The 23,388-nt window shown below is 52.1% G+C and overlaps 10 protein-coding genes and 1 non-coding gene across 11 annotated transcripts; 5 read left to right on the top strand and 6 right to left on the bottom strand.

The window, feature by feature from the left end:
• Window positions 1–1,023: 1,023 nt before the first annotated feature.
• On the bottom strand, window positions 1,024–2,509 carry QC762_117480 (uncharacterized protein; the record flags this gene model as incomplete). Its single annotated transcript, XM_062886178.1, has 4 exons — window positions 2,404–2,509; window positions 1,394–2,278; window positions 1,130–1,334; window positions 1,024–1,040 (listed from the first exon to the last, which is right to left on the bottom strand). Exons 2-4 carry the CDS (start codon window positions 1,442–1,444, stop codon window positions 1,024–1,026), a joined length of 273 nt encoding a protein of 90 aa, XP_062749234.1. The 5' UTR covers window positions 1,445–2,278; window positions 2,404–2,509.
• A 1,895-nt stretch (window positions 2,510–4,404) lies between these two features.
• On the top strand, window positions 4,405–5,256 carry QC762_117475 (uncharacterized protein; the record flags this gene model as incomplete). Its single annotated transcript, XM_062886177.1, is given in 3 exon segments — window positions 4,405–4,699; window positions 4,717–4,839; window positions 4,859–5,256. The coding sequence occupies 3 exon segments, from the start codon at window positions 4,405–4,407 to the stop codon at window positions 5,254–5,256; spliced, it is 816 nt and encodes a 271-aa protein (XP_062749233.1).
• A 903-nt stretch (window positions 5,257–6,159) lies between these two features.
• QC762_0017190 lies at window positions 6,160–6,268 on the bottom strand. Its single transcript has one exon. It is a non-coding gene; the product is annotated as a tRNA-Glu (tRNA).
• Window positions 6,269–6,918: 650 nt separating this feature from the next.
• On the bottom strand, window positions 6,919–8,841 carry QC762_117470 (uncharacterized protein; the record flags this gene model as incomplete). The annotated part of the gene is made up of 1 exon (XM_062886176.1): window positions 6,919–8,841. The coding sequence occupies one exon, from the start codon at window positions 8,839–8,841 to the stop codon at window positions 6,919–6,921; it is 1,923 nt and encodes a 640-aa protein (XP_062749232.1).
• Window positions 8,842–9,530: 689 nt separating this feature from the next.
• QC762_117465 (uncharacterized protein) lies at window positions 9,531–10,328 on the bottom strand (the record flags this gene model as incomplete). The annotated part of the gene is made up of 1 exon (XM_062886175.1): window positions 9,531–10,328. One exon carries the CDS (start codon window positions 10,326–10,328, stop codon window positions 9,531–9,533), a length of 798 nt encoding a protein of 265 aa, XP_062749231.1.
• A 1,023-nt stretch (window positions 10,329–11,351) lies between these two features.
• Window positions 11,352–12,419, top strand: QC762_117460 (uncharacterized protein; the record flags this gene model as incomplete). The annotated part of the gene is made up of 1 exon (XM_062886174.1): window positions 11,352–12,419. The coding sequence occupies one exon, from the start codon at window positions 11,352–11,354 to the stop codon at window positions 12,417–12,419; it is 1,068 nt and encodes a 355-aa protein (XP_062749230.1).
• A 528-nt stretch (window positions 12,420–12,947) lies between these two features.
• QC762_117450 (uncharacterized protein) lies at window positions 12,948–13,771 on the top strand (the record flags this gene model as incomplete). The annotated part of the gene is made up of 3 exons (XM_062886173.1): window positions 12,948–13,237; window positions 13,289–13,604; window positions 13,658–13,771. Exons 1-3 carry the CDS (start codon window positions 13,176–13,178, stop codon window positions 13,769–13,771), a joined length of 492 nt encoding a protein of 163 aa, XP_062749229.1. The 5' UTR covers window positions 12,948–13,175.
• A 380-nt stretch (window positions 13,772–14,151) lies between these two features.
• Window positions 14,152–14,610, top strand: QC762_117440 (uncharacterized protein; the record flags this gene model as incomplete). The annotated part of the gene is made up of 2 exons (XM_062886172.1): window positions 14,152–14,179; window positions 14,237–14,610. The coding sequence occupies 2 exons, from the start codon at window positions 14,152–14,154 to the stop codon at window positions 14,608–14,610; spliced, it is 402 nt and encodes a 133-aa protein (XP_062749228.1).
• Window positions 14,611–15,282: 672 nt separating this feature from the next.
• On the top strand, window positions 15,283–17,189 carry QC762_117430 (uncharacterized protein; the record flags this gene model as incomplete). Its single annotated transcript, XM_062886171.1, has 2 exons — window positions 15,283–16,565; window positions 16,627–17,189. 2 exons carry the CDS (start codon window positions 15,283–15,285, stop codon window positions 16,979–16,981), a joined length of 1,638 nt encoding a protein of 545 aa, XP_062749227.1. The 3' UTR covers window positions 16,982–17,189.
• Window positions 17,190–17,258: 69 nt separating this feature from the next.
• On the bottom strand, window positions 17,259–19,441 carry TAL1 (Transaldolase). The gene is made up of 5 exons (XM_062886170.1): window positions 18,996–19,441; window positions 18,799–18,817; window positions 18,344–18,711; window positions 17,907–18,290; window positions 17,259–17,845 (listed from the first exon to the last, which is right to left on the bottom strand). Exons 1-5 carry the CDS (start codon window positions 19,032–19,034, stop codon window positions 17,609–17,611), a joined length of 1,047 nt encoding a protein of 348 aa, XP_062749226.1. The 5' UTR covers window positions 19,035–19,441; the 3' UTR covers window positions 17,259–17,608.
• A 320-nt stretch (window positions 19,442–19,761) lies between these two features.
• QC762_117410 (uncharacterized protein) lies at window positions 19,762–23,230 on the bottom strand. The gene is made up of 2 exons (XM_062886169.1): window positions 22,505–23,230; window positions 19,762–22,437 (listed from the first exon to the last, which is right to left on the bottom strand). The coding sequence occupies exons 1-2, from the start codon at window positions 22,716–22,718 to the stop codon at window positions 20,000–20,002; spliced, it is 2,652 nt and encodes an 883-aa protein (XP_062749225.1). The 5' UTR covers window positions 22,719–23,230; the 3' UTR covers window positions 19,762–19,999.
• Window positions 23,231–23,388: the final 158 nt, after the last annotated feature.

Below are 23,388 nucleotides of genomic sequence, written 5' to 3'. Positions count from 1 at the left end.
ATGACAGTGGTGGCGGGGGTCTCGGTAACACCAGGAGCAGGGACAGTGGTCTCGCCAGCAGCAGGAGTGGTCTCGCCAGCGGCAGGAGAAGTCTCGACAGGGGCGGGGGCAGAGGTCTCCTCAACAATAGGGGTCTCGATGACAGTGGTGAGAGTCTCGGTGACGGGGCAGATGGTGGTGGAGACGGGAACGGTCACGATTGTGGTCTTGATGGAGTTGGCCGGGCAGTCAGGGACGGTAGGCTCGCACTGGGTGATGGTCTCGGTCTGAGTGGTGAAGATGGTGGAGATGGTCTCGAACTCGGTGGTGATCACGGTGGTGATGGGAGTGGTGATGGCGGCAGGCTCAGTGCTGGTGGTCTCGCCGGCAACCTCAGTAGTAGTCTCACCAGCAGGCTCGGTGGCCGTCTCCTCGGCGGGGGCAGTGGTGGTCTCCTCAGCGGGAACAGTAGCGGTCTCCTCAGCTGGAGCAGTGGTGGTCTCCTCAGCAGGGACCGTAGCAGTCTCCTCAGCGGGAACGGTGGCGGTGGACTCCTCAGCAGGGACAGTGGAGGTCTCCTCAGCAGGGACCGTAGCAGTCTCCTCAGCGGGAACGGTAGCCGTAGACTCCTCGGCAGGGACAGTGGAAGTCTCCTCAGCAGGGGCAGTGGTCTCGGGAAGGACAGCAGTGGAAGTCTCGCCGGGAACAATAGCAGTAGAAGTCTCGGTCTCAGCGGGCGAGGTCTCAACAGGGGCGGTGCTGGTCACATCGGCAGGAGTGGTGACAACTGCAGTGGTGGTGGCAGGCTTGGTAGTCGCGGGCTTGGTGGTCACAGGCTTGGTGCTGGAGGCAGTGTTGCAGTCGAAAGAGACAGTGGGGACCTTGATGGCGCAGCTCTTCTTGGGCTTGTTCTGAGGAGGGAAGATGATGGTGACATTCTTGGCACCACCGCACTGCTTGTTCTTGATGGTGGTACCGGACTTCTTGCAAGCGTGGCGAGTCTTGCAGACAGAGCCGTTGGGCATGTCATAGTGGAACTCGAGATCACAGTCGAACTCGGGCTGGACAACAATGGTGCCAAGGGAGAACTTGTCGACAACGGGACCGCAGCCGAAAGATGGAGACTTGTTCTTCTCAGGGTGGCAAGTACCACCAATGAACTTGCCGCTGCCGGGGCGAGAGTCGAAACGACCCTTGTTTCCGTCACTGCCGCACTCGAAGCCCTTGAAGGTGAAGTCTCCGTAGTTGGCGAACGGACCAGGAATGAGATCAGCCCAGTCGAAGCCGGATTGCTGCTTGGGGGTACACTTGTTGTCGATGTTCTCGGGGCAGGTGAAAGCAGGAGCCTTCTTGAACTGTTGGAGGTGTAAGCGACTGAGCCAGGTGTGGAAGAGATGCCGATCTTTCAACTTACAGTGGCCTCTACGCCGGCCGCGAGGGCGATAAGGGGGATATAGCTCTTCATGGTGACGAGCTACGTGTCAATATAGACAGTAGAACAATAGACTGGGTATAGTTTATGGCGGTGGGCTGAATGAGTGCCGGTAGAATATCGGGCGAACCTTGCGCCTTCAGATACAATGCTGGCTTAAAATGATGATGTCGTCTGAACGATTGTGTCGACAAAGAAATCCAATGATGGTTGGAAAAGAAAAGAAGCTTGAGGCAAAGAAGCGAATGACTTTGCCGTCGGTTGTTGGTTAGAGTAAGGTAAAGGAAATGCCACACCACAAAACGTTTGAACACTACTGACCGAGAAAGAGAAGAGCGGGAACGGAGGCGAGGGCAGGACTCTGTTTATACCAACATGAGGGCATAACATCGGGTCCATGACCCCCCATGCAAAGGAGAACTCATGTCACTTCATGGTGGAGAGTCTGGCCCCGACAAGGCCGTGGGCCAGCCAGACCAGCATCCCCTAGCAACTGCGTTCACACCCTGTGTCGTTGGGAACGGGCAGAACGGCCCAACATGGCAGCCAGTGAGGGCTTCGTGGGCGCTAGGACCCTTTGCTCCTCTGGCGATGTGACGTTTGGCGAGGGGTGAGGTCAGGGCCAAAGTTCACGAAAACAGTCGTCTCCACATTGAAAATGCCCGGCCGATGTTGCGCTGCTGTCTCTTGGTGGCGCGCGGCTCCAGGGGCGGCAGGCAGGGGGTGCTGGTAAGTGACAGGGGTGCGCTAGAGATCTGGTCAAGGGGTTGGCTGAAGGCTTTGAAAGCTGCCCATCGATGTGGCCCAATCGGTTACACATCTCGACGTCTGAACGGAAAGGGAATGTCTTACTCTCTCACTGCTGTCCTGTAAAAGGGTCAGTTCAGGCACTGCAATTATAAATGGCTCTGCGTGAGCGGCAAGAGGCCTGCCTGCGGCAAAAAGAGCGAATGCGATGAGCATTTCGCTGTTGCCTCTCTGTCACAGCTCACCGTGCTACAATCCGGGAATTCTTCATGTCGGTAACCCTATTCTCGTTGCTGGGTAAGCAAAGCCATGCTGCCGGACACGAGATAGGATCCATTTTCTGTGATGATATTGAATATTGAGCACGAGCACGCACCCCTTTACGTCCTGTGCCTTCACCGTACACAGAGTGATTCCGGCGAAAGAAGGCAGTGATGAGCGCGCGGATGGCACCTTGATGGTACAAGCAAAATGGGGACTTGCCCAAAAGCTTGAAACAGGTGGCTGTCTGCTTCAGGCTGCTCAGCCACATTCGAACGGCGACGCTACTGCAGGTACGAAGCCATTCCCGCACGATGCATTTTGGGCTGCAGCTGCTGACTTCCAATTGATCCTTCTGTTATTGTTCGACTTCTGGCAGCCCTCTCTACTTCAGCGATGTTCCTGGATTTCCCCAGCGTTCGGCTCTGGGATCGTTGGCTACCAGGAACCGATCATCAAAACTCCACCCCCGCCCAAAACGGCTGTGGTTCGTTATTCCCCACAATGAAGCGTTTCCCAAAACGATGCTCAATCACGGCCCGACTTGCTTGTTCAAGAGTCAACCCTGTTCCTCATTCCAACAACCGGACCTCCGATCTGTCCACGCCGGGAGTAGCGACCGAGTTTATCGATTGATGGAAAAGGGGGCTCACAAACAAGTCGTCGCCTCATCTCCGCTGCTAAGAGATATTGTCAATGCTCAGAATAACTTCAAAAATACACTCGTTAATTGAGGTCAGCTGAGCTGGTATTATTTCTGTGTCTGTGAGTGCAGTCAACACAAAGAATCGCTACCTAGTACTCCGTAATCGAACGGGTGTCCGCAGAATCGAGTGCCGCGTTTCACCGCACCCGCTGTCAGTTGTCCCTGGACTGGCGCCAGCAGTTTCATGTTTCAGGTCTGACCAGCCCATCAGAGTCTGGGTCGGGGATATCTGACCAATCAACATGAGCCGCTTTTCTCGGACCGACGTCTCCACTGGAGCATTTGTTCCCTTTCCACGATGTCACTGATGTCCAGAAGCATCGTGAACTCAATTTCGCAGAGGCCAAACGATCATATGCACTGCTACACTGACGGCTGACCACGGAGCGTCCTGTGCGCTTTTCACAGTCACGACCTTCAACGAAATAGGGAAAACTGGATCACATTGCAACGGTATCCACGGACTCATCGAGCTGCCAATCTCCAATATCTGCTGGACGGCCAATTCCCCTAGTATCGGCCGCTTTGACGACGAGATGGAGTCTGCAATTTCAACACAGCTGTCACGGGTTGAACTGGCATCATCGAGAAACGAACATAGCTTGCCGTTCATATCAAGCACTGGTGCCGTTTTAGTGTAGTCCCAAAATAGGAGCGATCCAGCAAGAAAATCCCCGGTTGACGCTCGCCAAAATTCGCGGTTCCTGGGTCCACGAGGCGCTGCCGCCAGCGAATCGCCCCGTCAGATCGGGTTGATCGGCAGCCTCCGTTTCTGACAACCGCCCACCCAGCCCTTGAAGGCGTCTAGGAGCCGCCCGAAACGCCGCCTTTAGTGTCAACTCAACTCTCAAAAACGCTCATCACAGACATTCTTCTCGCATACGCAGTAATTGTGAATAACTTCTTGCTAATGACAAATGGTACGCTGATAGCTCGGTGTCCGGGCACTTTGACGAGAACTGGTGGACGACCGAGACATCGCGACAGGGACAGGGTGTAAACCCCACAACTCGCTTGGAGCACGCACTGCCAAGAGCAACCATCGCCAGGCGTTTCTTTCCAAGTTCAGACAGGTGGTGCAACGGCGGAGAGTTATGCCAAGCACAACCCCTTGTTGTGTTCTGCTCAGGGGTTCCTCAGTCTTGTTTCGAGTTGAAGCCATCACATTCGTATCCAACGCTGGAACACACATGAACCAAAGCTCTGGCCACCGCAAGAATGTGCAGATAGCTTCGCCTGCGAGAAAGAGACCATTCAGTTGTGGTCCATCACCCAAGTCATGTTGAGATTACCCAAAGCCCGAGCCACCAACAGCTGGTTCAAAGCGCAAAGTTATCGTGCGCTGGACAAGTTCATGGTGTATGGAGTCTTCAAGCGTCTTGGAGACCCGGTAACACCGATGTCTGATGAGACCGAGGCGGCGATTCCAGCCATACGGATATGGGGATCCTACTTCGTGGCTGCGACTTCGGCATTTCTTGTGTCATCGTCTCTTGGGTTGGGAAAATCACGATCCCTCCCAGCTCAACCCGGCTCGATAACACCAAGTCAAAGCTCTGAACAAGAACCCAGCGGTCTGGATGAAACAAAGCAACACCACACGAGCGGCGAATAAGCTACACCAAGATCCTTTACGATCCTACTTTGCATCTGTCATACCCATGGCAGGATATTCATCCTAATGCGCCGGCCCGCCGCCCAGGTGGATCAAATTGTAAGTAAACAAATATCAGATCTTTACCCCCTTCCTAACCAGGCTTGCCCACCTCGTTACACCAGACCTCTGGTCCTCGACCATGTTTGTATCACTCATCCAAAGCTCAATGCACCTCTTCAAAAGACGGACGGCACGGCACGGCGTAGCCAACCCGACCATCTGGACTGCCTAAAAAGAGACGAATCGGCCGCTTTATCCTCCCTCCACCGGCTGTCAAACGTTGGATGGGGGCACAAAAATGCGGCACACACCAGATGGCCGCATATCACCGCCTTTCAGGTCCCGTTCCGGGTCTTCCTTCCGGCCCGGACGACCGGCCTCGTTCTTAACTACTTAATTTGTATACATAACGTCCAACGACAGCTGCCTGCCCGTCTGCTTGAACGCCGGCCCGTTTCCGTCTGTTTGAGGTGATATTATACCGGCGTTTGTATTACCTCGGCTGGTCTGATAGAGTGACCGCCGGCCACTGCGAGGCAAAAGAACCAGCTTTGGTATCAGGTAAACTGGTCATCATAAACATGCTGTAAGCTTTACTATTCATACAAGTGAGTCTCAGCCTTCAGCCAAGTGTTCGAGGTACCGTGTCCTGTCGACACGGCCGGACTGTCTTCCGGCCTATATGTACGAGGACAGTTAGGAAGACGCCACACCCACACCCATCAAGTAGAATAGTTTAGCTCTATTCAGTGGGGGGTTAGCATTGAAATCCCGCCGGCCTCGTAGACCTTGTAGATCTGTAGGCATTGGGACCACCTACACAACCTTAAAGTATGTCCCTCTCATTCGGTCAAGTTTGATAACTGCGCTCCGGAAACTTTATTCGGGCCTGCTTATGGTCGAGCGGTACTTTTGTCGACGTGAAGTTGGTTGATTTGAGGACGCTTATCTCATGAAGCTATCAGTTTGCAAGCTGCATTAATGGCTACTAGGTAAGAACTGGTGTGTTCAACGTCATGTAAAACTTCATAAAGACAAGCATATCTGTGCCTGCCACCGTAGTATCTCCCTAGCCATTCATCAGAACTATAAGTGGAGAAATAATAATACAATCAAATCTGCTCATCAGCTACAGACGAGATTCTGAACAGACCGGCATAGCTTGAAGCTTCTCATCATACGTTTTTTCCCTTCACACATATTCCCTCCTTACCTTCCTCACCAACCAACCCTTCCTCCTTCCCACCGCCCTAATTCCTTCCCCAGCATCCAATCCACCCCTTCCTTCCTCATCTGTCAGCCGCAACTCCTTCTCTCCTTCCCCTCCTTCCAGCTTATAGCCATTCCTTCCACACCTCCCCTCAACAAGCAATAAACTCCCATATGGTGTAGTGGTTAGCATACCAGGCTTTCACCTACCTACTGACAACAGTCAAGAGGAATCTGAACCACCCTGGAGCCCCGGGTTCAATTCCCGGTATGGGAAATTCGTTTTGCTGGCTTCTCTATTTTCTTTTCTGTTTCGTATTCTGATGATGGTTGATTATTCTGGTGGTATGTCACCGTTCGAAGGCCTGATAAACAAACCCCAATAGACTCATGTCGAGCGACAACAAGTAATGGATTTCATTATTTTAGTCTTCCAGAAGACGAATACGGCAAACGGCATGGCACCTATTTGCTCTCTGTCCAACAGTAACTATCAGTTCTTCTCGAACGTTAGTGAGGTACATATATTGTAAGAAAGCACCTGACGGGAAAGTCGTTGGTGAAAAGTCATAATAAATAAACTGTTGCTATTTGTTGTCTAACCATGGCATATCTTACGCATTTCATACAGGGATACCACATCGGCTGTTTATCTGCCGCATCCTCCATCAAAAGTCGACACTGGTGGTATATGTCATGGCTTCCAGGCACATCTCGTTAAGTTTCTCAGTGCTGTGGACAATCTCTTTCACATACTGCCTATGCAACCCTTGGATGAAATCGATGACTGGATGTAGACTAAGAATCCCATTGCTTAAACAACCAAAAATAGGGCAACAATCACCACCGAGTCAACATCAAAATGTCATCAAAGAAGCTCCAGATCTTGGTCTATTATTCATATCACCTCATCCACCGCACACTCACTCACGCACCCCCCTGCAACCTCCTAATCCTCTCCTCCGCCGCCCTCGCCCTCCTCTCCCTATCCAACTTCATCCTCTGCTCAGCCGTCAACCCCCTCGTCTCCTCCTCCCTCTGATTCAGCGGAGCCCCTCCCAACACGCCCCCCTTCCTGGGTTTACCCTCCTTCACCACCGGCCCTTCCTTCTTCAGCCTCTCCTCCTCAGCCTTCCTCCTCTGCTCCTCCTCCTTCTTCTCCCTCTCCGCTCGCTTATCTGCGTCTTCCCTTTTCAGAGCAGCAGGAACATGCGCAGCCTCCCAATCCCACTTTTTCTCGCCTGCCTCTGACCTCGCTACCCTAAACGCATCCCGCGTGGCGCGATCACCGGCAAGATCGAAGGGAGTTTTCCCTTCCGAGTTGAGAATCGTTGGATCAGCGCCGGCGCGGGTAATGAGACCTACTATTACCGCTGCCGAGTTTTGCGAGGCGGCAAAGTGTAGAGGGGTGGGAGTGTGATGGTTTTGTTGGGTGTCTTTTGGTTGGAAGACAAAGTTGGCGTCGATTTTGTTGTTGGTCAAATACGACAACAAGGCAGGGAGTTTTGACCGGCGGATGATGGACTGTAGCTGGGTGGTGTGGAAGATGGCCGCCTCTTCCTCTTCTGATAGTTTCGGCGCCGCTGGCTTTGACTCTTTTGGCTTTGTAATCTTGGATGGCTCAGCAGTCGGTGCTTCTGGTTCTGGCTGAATCTCCTTGACTTTTAATCTGGTGAGCTCGATAAACGACCGCATGAGTTCGTTCTGGGTTGCTCTTCTCGTGTTGAAGGGGAAGCCTCGGATGCGAGGGTCGTTGGCGCGAAGGACTTGGCCTTCATATGGACCGAAAAGGGTTCTCCGGTTCGTCATGCCAGTTGCGCGGATGAACAGGAGGTCCGAGGTGTCAATGAGGTTCTTCCAGTCTTTCAGGAGATTTCGAACATCCTCAACCAAGGCCTGCTCGTTGTAACGACGAAGGGACGAACCAGCGGAGTGGGCCGTTCCCTTTGCGTTATCGTTCGCCGACTGAGAGCCACCCTGCTTGCGACGAGTGGTATACCGATGGAACGTCTTGTGCGCCAGGACAACAGCTTCTCTGTTCAAGGGCCCTGTAGTGCCGTGTTTGCTCTTCTTCGGTGCCAGTGAAACAACCATAGCAGCGAAATGGCCACCTCCGATCATACACATAAATATGTGCTGCCCATTGTAGCTCGCCGGCACAGACTGCGCATCTTTTGGAGGCTTGGGCATGGAGATGGGCGCAAGCTGTCTCTTCTTGATCGCCTCCACGATGACATCCTCATTTTCCAGCTCCTCGGCGGTGAACAGGGCTCTGTAGATTCCATAGTATGTCTTTTCTGGCAGCTTGGGGGACTCGAACCAAAGTAATGGTGCCTTGCCCGTGCCTTTCTTCTGCTTTGTATCCACTTCGTCACCTTCGTCATTCGGTTTGCGCTTGTCCGCCAGATTGGCCTGTTTCTTCAACAGAGCGGTAAGAGTGGTCTCCTTGCGCCCGGTATCCTCCTCTTCGTCTTCGCTATCTTCGCTTTCGGAACCTGAAATGCTCTCGTCGAGCTCATCAACAAGCTTTTCGAACTCGGCCTCGGAGACTGGGCTGAGGCCATGGAGCTTTTGCTTGAGGTTGTAGTGGTGTAGATCGGTCTTGAGATGCTCTCTCTGCTCTTGTACTGTGACAAACGATAGACTGCAAAGGGAACAAGCTTGCGATCCGATCACATTGTCGGCCGTCGCGGGGCTTAGAGTTTGGGTCGCTGTTGTGTTATCGTCTTGAACTGCCAGTCCACTGCTCGCATCGGCATCGGTCTTGAGGGACAGAGTGGTAATAACGTCTGGTGGGAGATCGTAGAGGTAAAGTGGCCGCCGCAGGAGCTCGTCCTGTGGTTTTGCCATTGCGCGCTTGGTTTCGGGGCGTTTGCGACTGGCGATAATAGGGAGCGTTGATGGTTGGAGGTTTCGTGGAATGAGGACTTGGATCGCAGCTCAATCAAACACCGGTCTTTTTATGGGAACAATTAGACTGAGAGACACCTGGCTCTATCTCCCGCTCGAAGCAATAGTATGCTTTCCAACACGATCTTTTTGAATCATTATTTCAAAGCTTCACGAATGGTGGCGCGGGGCAATTCCTTATCGCCAAGTGGTACACCGATAAGAGTCACACCGAGATACGTCACTCTACGGACCCTAACCCTTACAGTGATTTAGCACTGGAAAGAGACAAAAAAGATTCAGAAAAACTATATATGATTCACTGCACAAAACTAATAAGAGGGAGGAGGGCTCAATTAAAAAAAAAACAAAAGTAGAATATCAATTATTACATCGAGACACAACTTGGTGCCTACCGATATACCTTACCCTATGGAGATCCACACGACTAAATACGGCTCACCTGCCTTCGTCAAATGAACAACGAGAAGAGGCTTGTGCAAAGAGAAAGCTCAGCGGAATCGTGATTACGAGAAAGACAAGTTAGTCCTCTCTTGTAGGCTGATTTAACTCAACGCTCAGCTCACTCCAAACCCACTTCTTGTTGTTATCTCACCTTGAAAGAAATAGAGACAACGAGACTTGTTCACCTAGTCGAATGAAAACCGAGAAGTGGGCTGTATTCCAGGAGAAAACTGAGCAAAATCATTGTTCTGAGAAAACCCAGCGGACTCGGGAAAAAGGTTCTCGCTCGCCTGATTTGACTCAACGCTCAGTTGTGTCCAGCGTACCTCTCGCTTGGGTTCAGCGATGTTGTTCTTCGAAGAGATGCCCGTCCAGGTTCCGCATAATCGAGCCAGAGTCTCATCATGAACCTGTGGGGCTTCTCGATCAGTGATGGAGTTCTGAGAAGATTGCCTCGACGACTCACTCAGACTCGGTCTTGAGGGGGAGTTATCAGCTGGCGGGTAGACAACCTCCTCACTCTCAATCCGCTCCCTGCGCCTTCGCCCAGCCCACTCCAATGTAGCGTGGCGGATATACTGAAGGCGCTCAAGATACTCATCCCGTGTCTCTCCTCTGTAGCGAGGAAGGACCTTGGCCAGGGTGGAAAGATCATTACGGGGAGAGTGAACACGCTTCCGGTACTCTTCAGCAGGGTCACAAGATACCCAGAAAAGCTCAGCACTAGGGACATACGAAGGATGAACAGCATAATTAATGCCACGCTCAGCCTTGTAAGCCCAGTAGCTCAAGATGATGTAAGGGCTGTCAGTTACAAGAGGCGTGTAGAAATCACGGCACTCTCGGCAGAAACCGAATTTTGCACTAGTAATCACCTCCGGGTTGTCACACCGAGCCCGCGTCCTCGAAGTCAACGTACACGGAACAGCATGCTCGTAGACATGTGTACACACCGTATAAACCTTGTGCTCGAGTTGACACATTTTGATGGTCAAAAAGGGCTAGCTTTATCTCTATACTCAAAAGGTTAAGTAGGTCGATATCGAGACAGGCTTTTACGATAACACGAATGTTGAAGCAAGCTGAGATGTGGGATGTGAAACGATGCTGTTGTAGTGCCATCACGGCCAGCGTTGGCCTTAAATACACGAGATGAAGCCAACATCTTTGATGTATATAACTGCATTGTACTCGGGAGTTATTGACAGTAGTCAAAACAATGGCTTTGTTCCGGCATCAGTTCTCTTGTGAGCGTTAGTATCAGACAGTACTTGGCAACTTCAGGGACAAAGAGGTCATAATGGTATTATTGAAGGTCACCAAAATGATTGGGTGAGAGTTGCGAACAGGTGAGGCAAGTGGCTATAATGGATTTCGGAGCAAGCATCCTCCTTCACCACAAATAGTTGATACACATAAGTATGTTGGTCCATATGATGTTGTAAACCATGCATCGAAAGTAAACTAAAGGGCCTTTTAATTATCTCGAAGGCCTATTAACTTTATTTAAAAGCCTAGTAGTCATCCTTTAAGGTGTAGATAAAATATGGGCCAACTTATTTGTGTGTCAATCATTATGTGGGCAGGTGGCACCTCCGTTCTCGTTCAGATAATGTCCCATACTGCGACGTAACGAAACCAAAAGGTTGATTTTCAACATGATCCTCACGAGAATGGACGAGCCTGCAAGTAGGAAATGTTGATGTTGTTATGTTGAACGCTTACTCATCGGGCCGTCAAAAGCCGAGGCGCGATGCCGCAGCTGAAGGATAATCATGAGGTAATCGTCGGTCAGCAAGTCTCGGCAGGCAACTCTCCACCACCCTCAACCATCATGAAGACAAAGCAATCCAGAGATCGGAAAATGATGATCTAGAACCCTAGGTCTCTAATACATGAATATATGATCACTCAATCTCACTTAAGCATCGTGTCACGACTTCTCTCCCAATCCAGTGTCTACCAGCTTCTTCTCGCCTCCATCGAGAAGCAATCCTATAATCTATATGAGGCGTCCTTTCCTTCTCCTCTCAATTCTGATCGCATTTTTCGCAATCATCCTCACATACTACAAGCCTGACATTCTTCAAATCTTGACCACATACACAGGCACCACCATCCTCACCCTAACAACCCACCTCACAAGCCTAACCACCAACCCCAACATCACCACCCCATCACACATGAACACCGCCAAAACAACCATGTCTCGCACCCTCCACCACGCCAAAATCACCCCCCATCTCTCCTCCACCCGCGGCCACTCGGACCACGGCTGGCTAAACACCTACCACTCCTTCTCCTTTGCAAACTGGTACCACCCCTCCTACACCAGCTTCGGCTCCCTCCGCGTCCTCAACGAAGACCGCGTAAAGCCCCAATCCGGTTTCCCAACCCACCCCCACCGCGACTTTGAAATCTTCTCCTACATCCTCTCCGGCGAGCTCACCCACCGCGACTCCATGCTCACCAAAGGCGCCGAGGGTGACAATGTCTCCCCCGATCAGTTCTACCGCATGAAGCGCGGTGACATCCAGTTCACCACCGGCGGAACGGGGATCGCTCACTCAGAGTTCAACGAGCACAGGAGGGATACTGTCCACTTCTTGCAGATTTGGGCTTTGCCTTGGAAGAGAGGGCTGAAGCCGAGGTATCATACCAGGCATTTTAGTGAGGAGGATAAGAGGAAAGGGTTTGTGACGATTTTAAGTCCGCTGAAGGGGGGTGTGGACGCTACTGCTGAACAAGAGGCCAAGGCGGAGGCGGTGGTCGAAGGGACAATTCCTATTCATGCTGACTTCTTGATGGGGGCGGGGATTATCACTGGTGGTGGCAAGTTTGAATGGATTGTGGGAGGAAGAGGGAATGTGACGGAGCAGAACAAGAGGAAGGTTTTTGTTCACTTGCCCATGACCAAGGGAGGGAAGGCGAGTATCAGGTTGGATGGGAGAGACGATGCTGTATTGAAGGAGGGAGATGGAGCGTTCATCGAAGGAGTGAACAAGGGAGATAAGCTCTGGGTGGAAAGTGTTGGCGAAGTCGAGGCTGAGGTTGTGGTTTTGGATACCGCGTAGGCATGGTTGGCTGTTGATCAGATAAGCAGAATGTGATACCCAGTTGCAAGACTTGATTTTAATAGACTTTATATGTTCGGATAAACTTTCAAACCCGGCCCAGTGCTTCACATGTCATGTATGACCAACGTCTTCCTCACCACGATCCGCAGACCGACAGCAATGAAGAGATGAGAAATCCCACAAGGAGAGAGAGGTTACAAAAATTCCCTACCAGTACAAGCCTGGCAGGAGCGGTCAGGTATGTAGTTTTCAACTAGCAAAAACGCGATCTCGGACGAATCCTCACTGATACGCGTAAAACCCCTGCACTTGGATGGAGAAGAAAAAGGGAAAGAAGAGTTGAAATTCTGGTAGGGATTTGCTGAATTTGTACTTGAGTGGGAGTGGTCTGTGCACGCCTGCAAAATCTGGGGAAACTGCAAATTATCTGTGCGCTGGTGAGCACTGGCCAGGTGAGGTGTCGGTTTGTGACCCTAACCCTCTAGTTGCCTGAACGGAGGCGGAGGGACGTGGTTATGAAAGCCGGTTGATCTCAGGAGTCGTGGCATGAACTGAGTGTTTAAAACAAGCCTTGGCTGATATATTACTACTTTTTATGTTCGAGTTCATACTGTTCTCATTTTGCGCATCAATTGGCTCTTCCCTCAAACTCGCATCCTGTAACTGCATCACTTCAGTTTGTTGACAGCGTCATTGAAATTCAGTTCTGATACACACGCTCCAACTTGTATAGACAACGACACTCTCCCAAAAATGACCTCCCAACTTCCAGCCTTCCCTCGCTTTGTCTTTACAATAGCAGAGCCAATATCACTGTAAGATCTCTTTGGTCGCTCTCGACGTCACCCACTAACCACATGCCTCAGCATCTCCGGCACTATTGGCGCCGTTGTATTCCCCCGTTACTTCCTCGCAGCTCAAACACCAACCCCCATGCTATCATTTCCAGAACAATCCCTCCTGGTCTCCCAACAACTAGGAAACATGTACTTCCTCGCCTTCCTCCTCGGCCTCTTTGTCCTTCACAGTACCACCGAGGTCAAAGTCGTGAGGAGCTACCTCTGGGCGCTGTGGTTGGCTGACATTGGACACATGGCTGTTACATGCCGTATTCTTGGGTGGGAAGAGTCGGTTGGGATGTTGAGGTGGAATGAGATGACTTGGGGAAACTTGGGTGCTACTGTAAGTTCAATCCATTGTTGTGGTATATTCGCTGACACGTCCGGTGGGTAAAGGGGTTTCTCTTCGCTGTAAGGAGTTTGTATTTTCTGGGGGTGTTCGGACCCGATGGGTCAGATGAGGAGGACACCAGGGGAAGGAAAAAGACAAGGAGGGTGAAAGAGCTGTAATCATGAGACAAACCAAGACTCCAAAGTGATGGTGTCTGGCTGATGATGTCCATTCCTTGCAGCCAGAGGTGAGTGAGCAGTTGGGTGAGCTTTTGTTTAGTTGTTGAACAAGTTTTCGGTGGATTAGTATTGCGGTAGCTCTACGGGATACAACGACCACAAGAAAACTGTATTAACAAGTTGCTATATGAACATACATGAACTCAGTCTGTACCTTTGTGTAAGTGAGACTGCAGATACCCTAACCCTAATGGTGTTTATCAAGGTTGATCTGCCAGCTTTGCACCCGCGGCCCGTGCTTTGCCGAGCACTGTCTAATTCCTTGCCTGCCGCATCGGAAGAGCGATCACCAATACAACAACCCCTCCACAGCCCTCAAGATGCCGACCAGCTCATGTAAAGATATTCGTGTGTTCCTCGTTGTCAATTGCTACAGCCTTCTCGAAACTAACCTCTGGTATCCAGGAGACGCCTTGGCGCAATGCCTCCAAGAGTCTGAATGCGTCATGGTGCAGCGCAACTCGGCCGCCGACTGCCTCCGCGAACCTCTCGTCGATACCCTCCCGCTCAAGTGCAAGCAACTCAAGAAGGGCTTCGGTGAATGCCGCCGTGGCATGGTCGACATGCGCAAGCGCTTCAGAGGCAACCAGCCCATTGCTTTCACGAAGATCCAAAAGACAGAGGACACCGGCGAGGGATACCAGTTGTATGCGGGCAAGTCTGCTTTCGCAGGGACACGCGGCGAGACAGACGGCACCAACAAGGCGCCAGAGGACTGGAGAGAAGCTGAGAACAGGAAATACAGAGAAGCACAGGAAGCTGCTGCGAAGAAGTCATAGCAGACCTATGGGAAAGCATGGGACGATACCCGGGGTTGCGCAATGTAATGGGATAAGGAAAACATATGTGCGATATCTGTATTATATTTGAATTGGGTCATTAGGGCATAGCAGGCGTTTTGGCAAAAACAAAATCAGACTCTGGGCAAAGAGGCATGACTGTCACTTGGGTGTTGTTGGGGGTTAGAGGTCAGCGGCAGGTGACGGCATGCTCTTTCGTTTCCAAACATCCGGCACAGCATTCCTTCCACCCTTCAGAACTCATGAGACAAAGGAGGCACACTCTCTTCAACAAACTTCAGGTAGTCGACAGTCTTTGGTCTCTCCGGTCTGAACACCCAGACGAACAAGAGCCAATGGTGGTGCAACGTGACAGCGCAAAGTCAAAAAAAGAGACCCCTGCTACGCAGCACTAAAATAGGACCCCGGAGCGATTGACCGTGGCACAGAAATCAGATATCCACCGTCGACTTTTGCGCATTATGGCCAAGGGTCAGTGACTCGTGGACCTGCTACTTATTCTCACCGACTTCAACTTTGGATCACCCCTTTCAAACGGTTTTTGGTTCCATCAATTGATCCTTGACAAAATGGGGGTTCCGTGAACCCTTCCTTCAGCAAACCGAGAAACAGCACTCCCGTTGCAACAGCTCGTCACACGACCAAAACACGATGCCGGCAATAACCAACCTTTTCAACCGCCAACCACCACGGCGGACACTGTTCATAACCTTTGGCACCCTGTCATTTTTGACATTATGCATGTTCACCATTCACTTCCCAATCCTCAACCAGCTATCTACACTACGAGTGTTTGATACGATTGGAGGAGGGCATCACAAACCACACCACCACCAAGAAGCTGCAGGAGAAGTCGTGGTGACAGTGACACCACCGACGCAGGGGCAAGAAGATGGGCAAAGCGGGATGACGTCTTCAGGGTCGATAGGTGCACCCCACCTTGAACCCCAACCCAGACCTCACTCACCACCACCACCATCCCACGACATCGACATGGACACCAATCACAACCTTAAAATGAATCCCTCTCAGCACCCCATGAGCGGTGCCAACAGTCAGGAGGAGGAAGAAATGGATCTCACGGCTAGCAACCACAAACACCACAAGCACCCCCCTCCCCCACCACTAAACCTCATCTCCCCCCTTCCCCCTTCCCACCCCCCACTCCGCCGCCTAATCATCATCTCCGACGTCCACGGTCACCTGCTTCCTCTCCAGAAACTCCTCTACTCCAAACTCAACTTCTCCCCCACCTCTGGTGACCACGCCATCTTCGTCGGTGACCTAGTGACCAAAGGCCCAGACAGCAAAGGCGTCGTCGCCCTAGCCATGTCCATCGGCGCCTCAGCAGTGAGAGGAAACCACGAAGACCGTGTCCTAGCAGCAGCCTACGGTCTCAAAAAGCTAGACTACTGGCCTCAGCAACAGGACGACAGCGACTCAGTCGAAACAGAAGGCAAAAAGGAGCGTGACAGGCAAAAGGAGCACCAAAAGGACGAGCACGCTAAGTCTGTCGCGAAAAGCCTATCAAAGTCACAACTAAAGTGGCTGGCAGAACGCCCTGTGATATTGCACGTTGGCCAGCTGGGGCACCTCCCCCATCTATCGACAGAGCAGAAACACCACAAAGATGGCAAGAAAAAGAAGGGCGGCAATGGCGGCGAAGAGGATGAAGGTCCGCAACAGCCATGGAACCCCCTCAACGAAGTTGTCGTTGTCCACGGTGGTTTGGTACCAGGTCTTGACCTTGAAAAGCAAGACCCCTGGGCGGTGATGAATATGCGGAGTTTGATATATGCCCCTTCTTACAACAACAACAATAACGGCCACAACAACGGCCACAACAGCGGCAAAGATGATGACAAGGAGGAAGAAGAAGAGGTTCCCGTACCGGTAGATAGCACCGACGACGGGGAGCCCTGGTCAAAAGCCTGGTTTGTCTTGCCCCCTTGATGCCCCACTCGCTCTGCGTGTGTACTGACAATGCCCCCCCAGGAGCCGCTACCAAAACCACCTACCCCCTTCTTCTTCACACGACATTTCCAAAAAAACAATCGTCATCTACGGCCACGATGCTAGGCGCGGACTGCAGGTCGATCCCCATGTGGATATCACGCCTTACTTCCAGAAACAAAAGGGCTCCAATAAGAAAGGTAACCGGCCCAAAAAGGAAAGGGGCATCAGATATGCGTTCGGGTTGGACAGTGGGTGTGGGCACGGGAAGAAGTTGACTGCTTTGGTCATCAATCTCCCTGTCACTACTACTACCGAAGGAGGGCAAGGGGAGATCAAGCATGAGATTGTCCAGGTGGGGTGTGATGACATGAACACGGGGGATGATGCTCAGTAAAGGGGCGGTTTGCATGCATTAAAAAAGCGGTCACCGCGTTTTTAGGTGTCTGGTTTATTGCTTACAGGCAAAGCATTGCGCATTTATAGCGGCGTTGAGTTTTTGGCTTTTGGCTATTGCATTGGGAGGTTTGGCAAGCAAGTTGGGTATAAGTAGATTGTACATACCCATACCACACACTCACACACACACACACACACTCTCCCTCTCTCTCTCTCTCTCTCTCTTTGTGTGTGTGTGTGAGAGAGTGAGAGAGAGAGAGAGAGAGAGATTATCAATCGTATTCTGTGATGTTCCACGATGTCGCCATAGTCTGTCTTCAGCATGATACATATATGTATGAGATGTTAATACCGAAAGGTTCTTATTAGACTATCAAGATCATCGACCTCAAAACGCATTTATATGTCATCAGCCACCACCACACTAATCTTACCTCTCACGCCGCCTCGACCACCACACACAAACATCAAAATTGCCTCAAAAGCCATTAATCAATTACTGAACTAACAGCCCATTGCTCATCAAAGAAGTCATTCCATCCCAGTTTTTTAACCTGCAATTGTGCTTGAAACCCGAGTGTATTTATTCATTTTTTAATCATTACCCTTTTCTCTCTTCAACCATCTAAGCCTGAACCTTGGCCTTGATGATATCCTTCAGCGTAACAGCATCAGCAGCGAACTTGCTGATACCCTCACGGAGCTTCTCAACAGCCATCTGGTCCTCGTTGAAGTCGAAGCGGAAGGTGGGCTCGTCGTTGATGTAGGTCTTCTTCTCAATATCGAGAGCGGAAGCACCCTCGGCGTTGAGCTTCTGGGGGACGGCCTCGGAGGAGTTCATGAGCTCCTCGAGGAGGTTGGGCTGTTGGCACAGAACGTATTAGCCACAGGTCTGATAGTAAACAGACAGGGAGATAGCTTACAGAAATGGTAAGGTAGTCGCAGCCAGCCAGCTCGGTGATCTCACCGGTGTTGCGGAAAGAGGCACCCATGACGATCGTCTTGTATCCAAACTTCTTGTAGTAGTTGAAGATGCTCTTGACGCTGGCGACACCGGGGTCCTCCTCCTTCTTGTACTCCTTCTTGTGGGCAGCCTTGAACCAGTCGAGGATACGGCCGACGAAGGGGGAGATCAGGAAAGCGCCAGCCTCGGCCGCGGCGATAGCCTGGACCAGAGAGAACATGAGGGTAAGGTTGGTGTTGATGCCGTGGTCGCGCTGGAGGATCTCGGCGGCCTTGATACCCTCCCAGGTGGAGGCGATCTTGATCAGGACGCGGTCCTTGGAGACACCGGCCTTCTCGTAGAGCTGGGGGAACATTAGCTTTCCGTGGCGACGTTTCTGACCTCAAGAATTCATACCTGGATGAGGTGGAGAGCCTTGTCAACGGACTTCTTGGTGTCGAAAGAGAAAGCGGCATCGACCTCAGTGGAGACCTTGCCGGGGACAATCTCAAGAATCTTGCGGCCGAACTCGACGAGGAGGTGGTCGAGAGCAGAGTCGACTTGTCTGTCAACGGAACCACCCTCGGCCTTGGCCTTCTCGACAGCAGCGTCGAGGAGAGCGGCATACTCGGCCTTTTTGGTGGCGGCGAGAATCAGGGAGGGGTTGGTGGTGGCATCCTGGGGCTTGTACTTGGCAATGGCTGGAAGAGATGTGAGTATTGTATCCAAAAGCAAGGCGGAGGGGTAGTTGTCGTCGTTCGAGGAGGACGCAATCGAGGGTAATACTAACAGGCAAAGTCACCTAGAGAACCAATGTTAGCCACCACATCGTTGAGACTTGCCAGACAGGCATCATCCAGGAGGTAGCTTACCAGAGTCACTGACAACAACCTAAAGCAAGACGAATAGCAAACATGTTAGCCCAGTCCTCAAAAACAAAGCTTCCGCTTCAGAAAAGACCAGCTTCGCGACACCGCCCAGACGAAGTGTGTTGGGCTCATCAAGCTTCAATCCCCAACGAGGGGAAGGTTTGGCGGGGTAATTTGAACGGGGGAGGGACGGAACATACGGTGCCAGTGGCCTTGAGCTGCTCAAGAGAGTTGGACATTTTGATGATATTAGGATTTGAGGGGGTATCGATATAGAAAAAAAAAACGAGTTACGCCTGAGTTGTTTGCTGCAATGAAAGGAGCAAAAACGAAGACGGAGAGGGAATTTGTCGCAGGTTGGTATGTGTCAGAAAAGAGTTCAATGGAAAGAATGCCCAAGGGAGTGTTGGGAACCGTTGCGGATAATATCCTACTTTCTCTACGGCTTTTAGCGGGGCATCTTCGTCATGAGCGCCCCGGACATCGCCCCCCTCCCCCCTTGTCTTCCAAGCAGTCAATGCCCCTCGCCGCTGCCGCCTCCTTCAAACTTAGCACGGAGAAGCCAATCCCATGCTCAACATCAGATGAGAAGGGTGGCCGTTGTTGGCTGACTTGACATGGCGATCACTCATACAACCATCCAAACTGTTCCCGCTACTGCAGAGGCAAGAAGCTCAGCTCAGCAGCTACCAGACAGACCTTTGGAATCGCGCGAGTGCTGTCATCGGACCCGGCCATCCGACATAGCTCCGACAGTGGGGATTTGGACCACTAACAAGAACCCCCCCCTTACTCAGCCATGACCAGGAACACCCAGCATCGGGCGTGCCGCGAGCCATTGGCATGATTGGATCCTGCAGGCCAGATCCACTTCCTCAAATAGCCAAAAGTCAGAAAAGACGCTACCCACCTTCAACCTCACCCTTTGTTCTCCTCGGCGCGGAGAAGCTTATATAATGGATATCTTGTCTTACAACACCATCACCAACTCCTGACATATACCATATAAACATCAAACACAACTTAGTACTTTTATTCTACCAATGATGATGATGATAATGATAATGACTTAGCATTAAGCAAACCGAACCTGCCTGCTAAGAGTAGTCCGTCCACAACCCGTGGAGTTGCTCCCGGTCACCGCCCACACCTAACGGGCACCAACCCCCACACTCTGCATGCCCATGCCCAGAACCACCTCCTCTCAATCCTCATAGAGCTCACCGTACTCCCACATACCCCGATGGGCATCACTCGCCACCTTCTCAGCCTCCTTGAGATTCTTCACCAGAGACTCGAAAGCCTTGCTGCTCTCCCAACGCTTAAATTTCCGTGGGACAAGACCCCATCCAGCCTCAATGATCCTACGATTTAGGGACTCGGTGACCTTGTGGGAACCCTCAGCCTTGGGGTCATAGATCGTGATGTAGCTGACGCCCTCCTTGGAGTCAATGAAGTCGAAGCTGCCTACAAGCTGCTTGCCCTCGGTGATTTCGTAGATGTAGTTGATGGCGTCGTTGAGGTAGTCGGGGGAAGCGGGAAGCTGGACAAACGAGAGCTGAGCATCAATCGCCTGGGCCTTCAAGGCCTGGGTGTTGAACTCTGGGCTCAGGGGACGGAGCTTGGACCATGGCTGCTTCTCGGTGTTGCCATAGTCGATGTACACAACCTCAGCCACCTTCGCGGTGCGATCGTTGGAGCGGATGCGCGCTCTGTACCATTCACCGTCCTCAGTGAACTTGGCAGCAACAAAGTCTCCAGCCTTGGGGCTGTCCTTGAGGCCAGCATTGTTGCTGGGGTTCAGGTGGAAGCTGCGGAACTTGTTCATCAGCGTCTCAAGAGCAGCGGTGCCCTTGCCAATCTCTTGGACCTTGATTCGGCCGTTGGAGTCAACATTGGTGATGAAAATATCGCGATAGTCCTCTGGCTTCTTGTCGATGGTGACATCAGCATCAGCAGACTCGGCAGGGGCGGCCTCTTCCTCCTCTTGGGCATCCTGAGACGGATCCCAGTCCTTCCAGAGACCTTTCCTGGCCTCCTTGGCACGCTGTTGGGCAGCAAGCAGTTCGGTAGCGTTGCCGGCCTTCTGAGCAGAGTACTCATGAACGGAGGCAAGACCCTCCTCGACAAGAATCTTGGCAAAGCTCTCACGGTTAACGTAGAGGTCACCGATGAAGCCGCCAACCTTGTCGATGTCATGAACATCAATCTCGCAGTCGCGCTGGTTGCAACGCTTATTGGCCAAGTCCAAGGCCTCCTGGCCAAAGGGCTCACCCTTCTCCTGCGCATTTCTCCCAGGCGCACGGGGGGCACGAACGCCGGCCAAAACGAGGGTGAGCTTCACGCCCTCGCGGGGGATGAGGATGGTGAAGCGGGAGCCAGACTTGCAGAAATCGACGATGCCAGGGACCTTCTTTTGCCGGGAAAGAGTAGAAACCTGGATCTTTGCCTTCTGGACGCTCTCTGACACATCAACGTAGTTCTTGACCTTGGGAGACTTGCCGGACCAGATACCCTTCTTCTCCTCCTGAGCCTTTTCTTGAGCGGCCAAGAGCTCATCGTAGTTGGGAGCGCGGTCAGTATCGTCCTTGCGATGACGGATGACAGTGGCGTAACCGCCCTCGACAAGCTGCAGACCGATGTTCTTGCCGCCCTGGGTAACGGTGGCAACCTCACGAGCCTCAAAGTCATCAGTAGCAGGCTTTGTCCCGTCGACAGACACCTTGACATGTTTGCCAATGAGCTTCTTGCGCAAGAACTCCTTGGCCTCCTCTCTCCATGGTGCCTCTGAAGCCTCCCCGGCACGGGGCCCGCGGACACTGCTCAAGCTGATTCTCTTCTCGGCACCGGTTTTGTTGCGAACAATGATGGTATCGCCGCCAACAATCTTCGTGACGGTGGCCTCAGCCTCCTTGTTGTCGGTAGCCTTGGGAACAAACGCTCTGTGGAGGCGCTTACGGGCAGACTTGGCCTGCTCCTCTGCGGCCCGAAGAGGAGCCATGTCGGGGCCAAGGAAGGTAGAGTGGAAGTCATTGCAGCGAGCGAGACCTTCTTGAAGAAGGAACTCGGCAATGTTTCCGCGGGGGTGCAAGATAGCGGCAACCAGCTGTCCTTGTGGGCTCACACCCACAATCTTGACCTTGACCTGGCGCTGAAGGAGGCGAGACTCGACAAAGGCGCGGGCCTCATCTCCAAACTCCTCGGCCGGCTGGACTTGTCCGTTGGATGGGTTCGTTCGGGCCGTCGATGGGGTGCGGATGCCAGCAATCAGAGTCATGACTTGCCAATGCTTCTTCTCGGTGAGGAGTAGGCGAGCGAGCAATCGGTCGCCGCTAATAACGCGCTCGATAACGCCCTCCACCGTCTTTCCCTTCCACTTGTTGAGGAAGTCAGGCCCACCGAGATCGTTTTGGACCTCGATGACACCGCCAGAGCCGGAAAAAAGACCTTTGCCTTCGTCCTTGGCCTCGCTCTCGTAGATTCGGAGAGTGTCGATCATGGCCAGGGCAGCCTCGGACTCTTCCTTTCTGCCAGCATCTTCTCTAACCTTGAGCCAACCAGCCTTGACAGAGGCTTCTGGGAAAGTGGTGCCGTCTTGAAGTTGAGCAGTACCGTATTCCCGGCCCGAGTTGGGGATGGTATCTGAGATGTGTCAGCCAATATGCGAGACAGTGACAACGGTACATGATGAGGAGATATGAGATCTTACACAAGACAGTGAACTTGATTGGCTTTCCGACGGTCAAATTCCGGAGAAATTCGCGGGACTGGAAAGCGTACGGCTCATCACCGTCCTTGCTGAGCCGAGGAGCAGAGACATAAGCAAGAGAGAATGTCTTTTCCTGCGAAGGGTTGTTTGGGCTGGAGAGAACAAAGGTGTCTCCGCTGAGGACCGACTTGACGTTGGCGAAGTGAGCAGCCATGATGATGGAATTGTGTGTTGTTTAGAAAACCAATGGCCGGGTGAGTGGGAAAACGGAGTGTCGATATATAAGGGAAGCAAGTGGCAAGAGAGCCAACGATCCCACCTCTATATAGTGAATTGTCAGTTGAACTGCTCCCCACAGCTGATATCACTTGTCGACAGTTCCATCAGATGGCGGTATTCCAATCAGATAGTGCTTTGTTGTTTCTTGGGATGAGGAGTTTGGAGCATGATAACGGCTTGGCGATAGTTCGAAGGCGTTGGGCAGGCAGCCCTCACCGTCGTGTCATGCCCCCCACTAAAATGCCTGGAACTGATGTTGGGGATGGGATGGGATGGGATGGTGGGCGCCGAGATGCCCAGTCCCAGGAAGGGTTGACTGTGTACATACCGAAAGAAAGCTGATGGATGATCAGCAAGAAAGAAGAATGTGAGTATGTTCAGAAAGAGTTGAAGAAGGCTTAAGTTACACTTCAACAGGCGGTGCGTGCTGAGAGGTGAGGTGGTGGCTATTTGACAGCTTTCATCATTAATTTGGATTGGCTCCATATGCATATTGTGGGGTAGGCTTCAAGGGACTCGTCCGAGTTTCAGGGGCTCAAGCTCCCAGCTGCTTGTGTAACTTGAACCACCCGAGCTAGGCAAAAATAGGCAAGTCGCCGCCCCAG

Source organism: Podospora pseudocomata (genome assembly GCF_035222375.1).
Source record: "Podospora pseudocomata strain CBS 415.72m chromosome 1 map unlocalized CBS415.72m_1, whole genome shotgun sequence".
NCBI classification, from domain to species: domain Eukaryota; kingdom Fungi; phylum Ascomycota; class Sordariomycetes; order Sordariales; family Podosporaceae; genus Podospora; species Podospora pseudocomata.
Note: the sequence above shows the minus strand (reverse complement) of the source record. Positions and strands in the feature narration are given on the sequence as shown.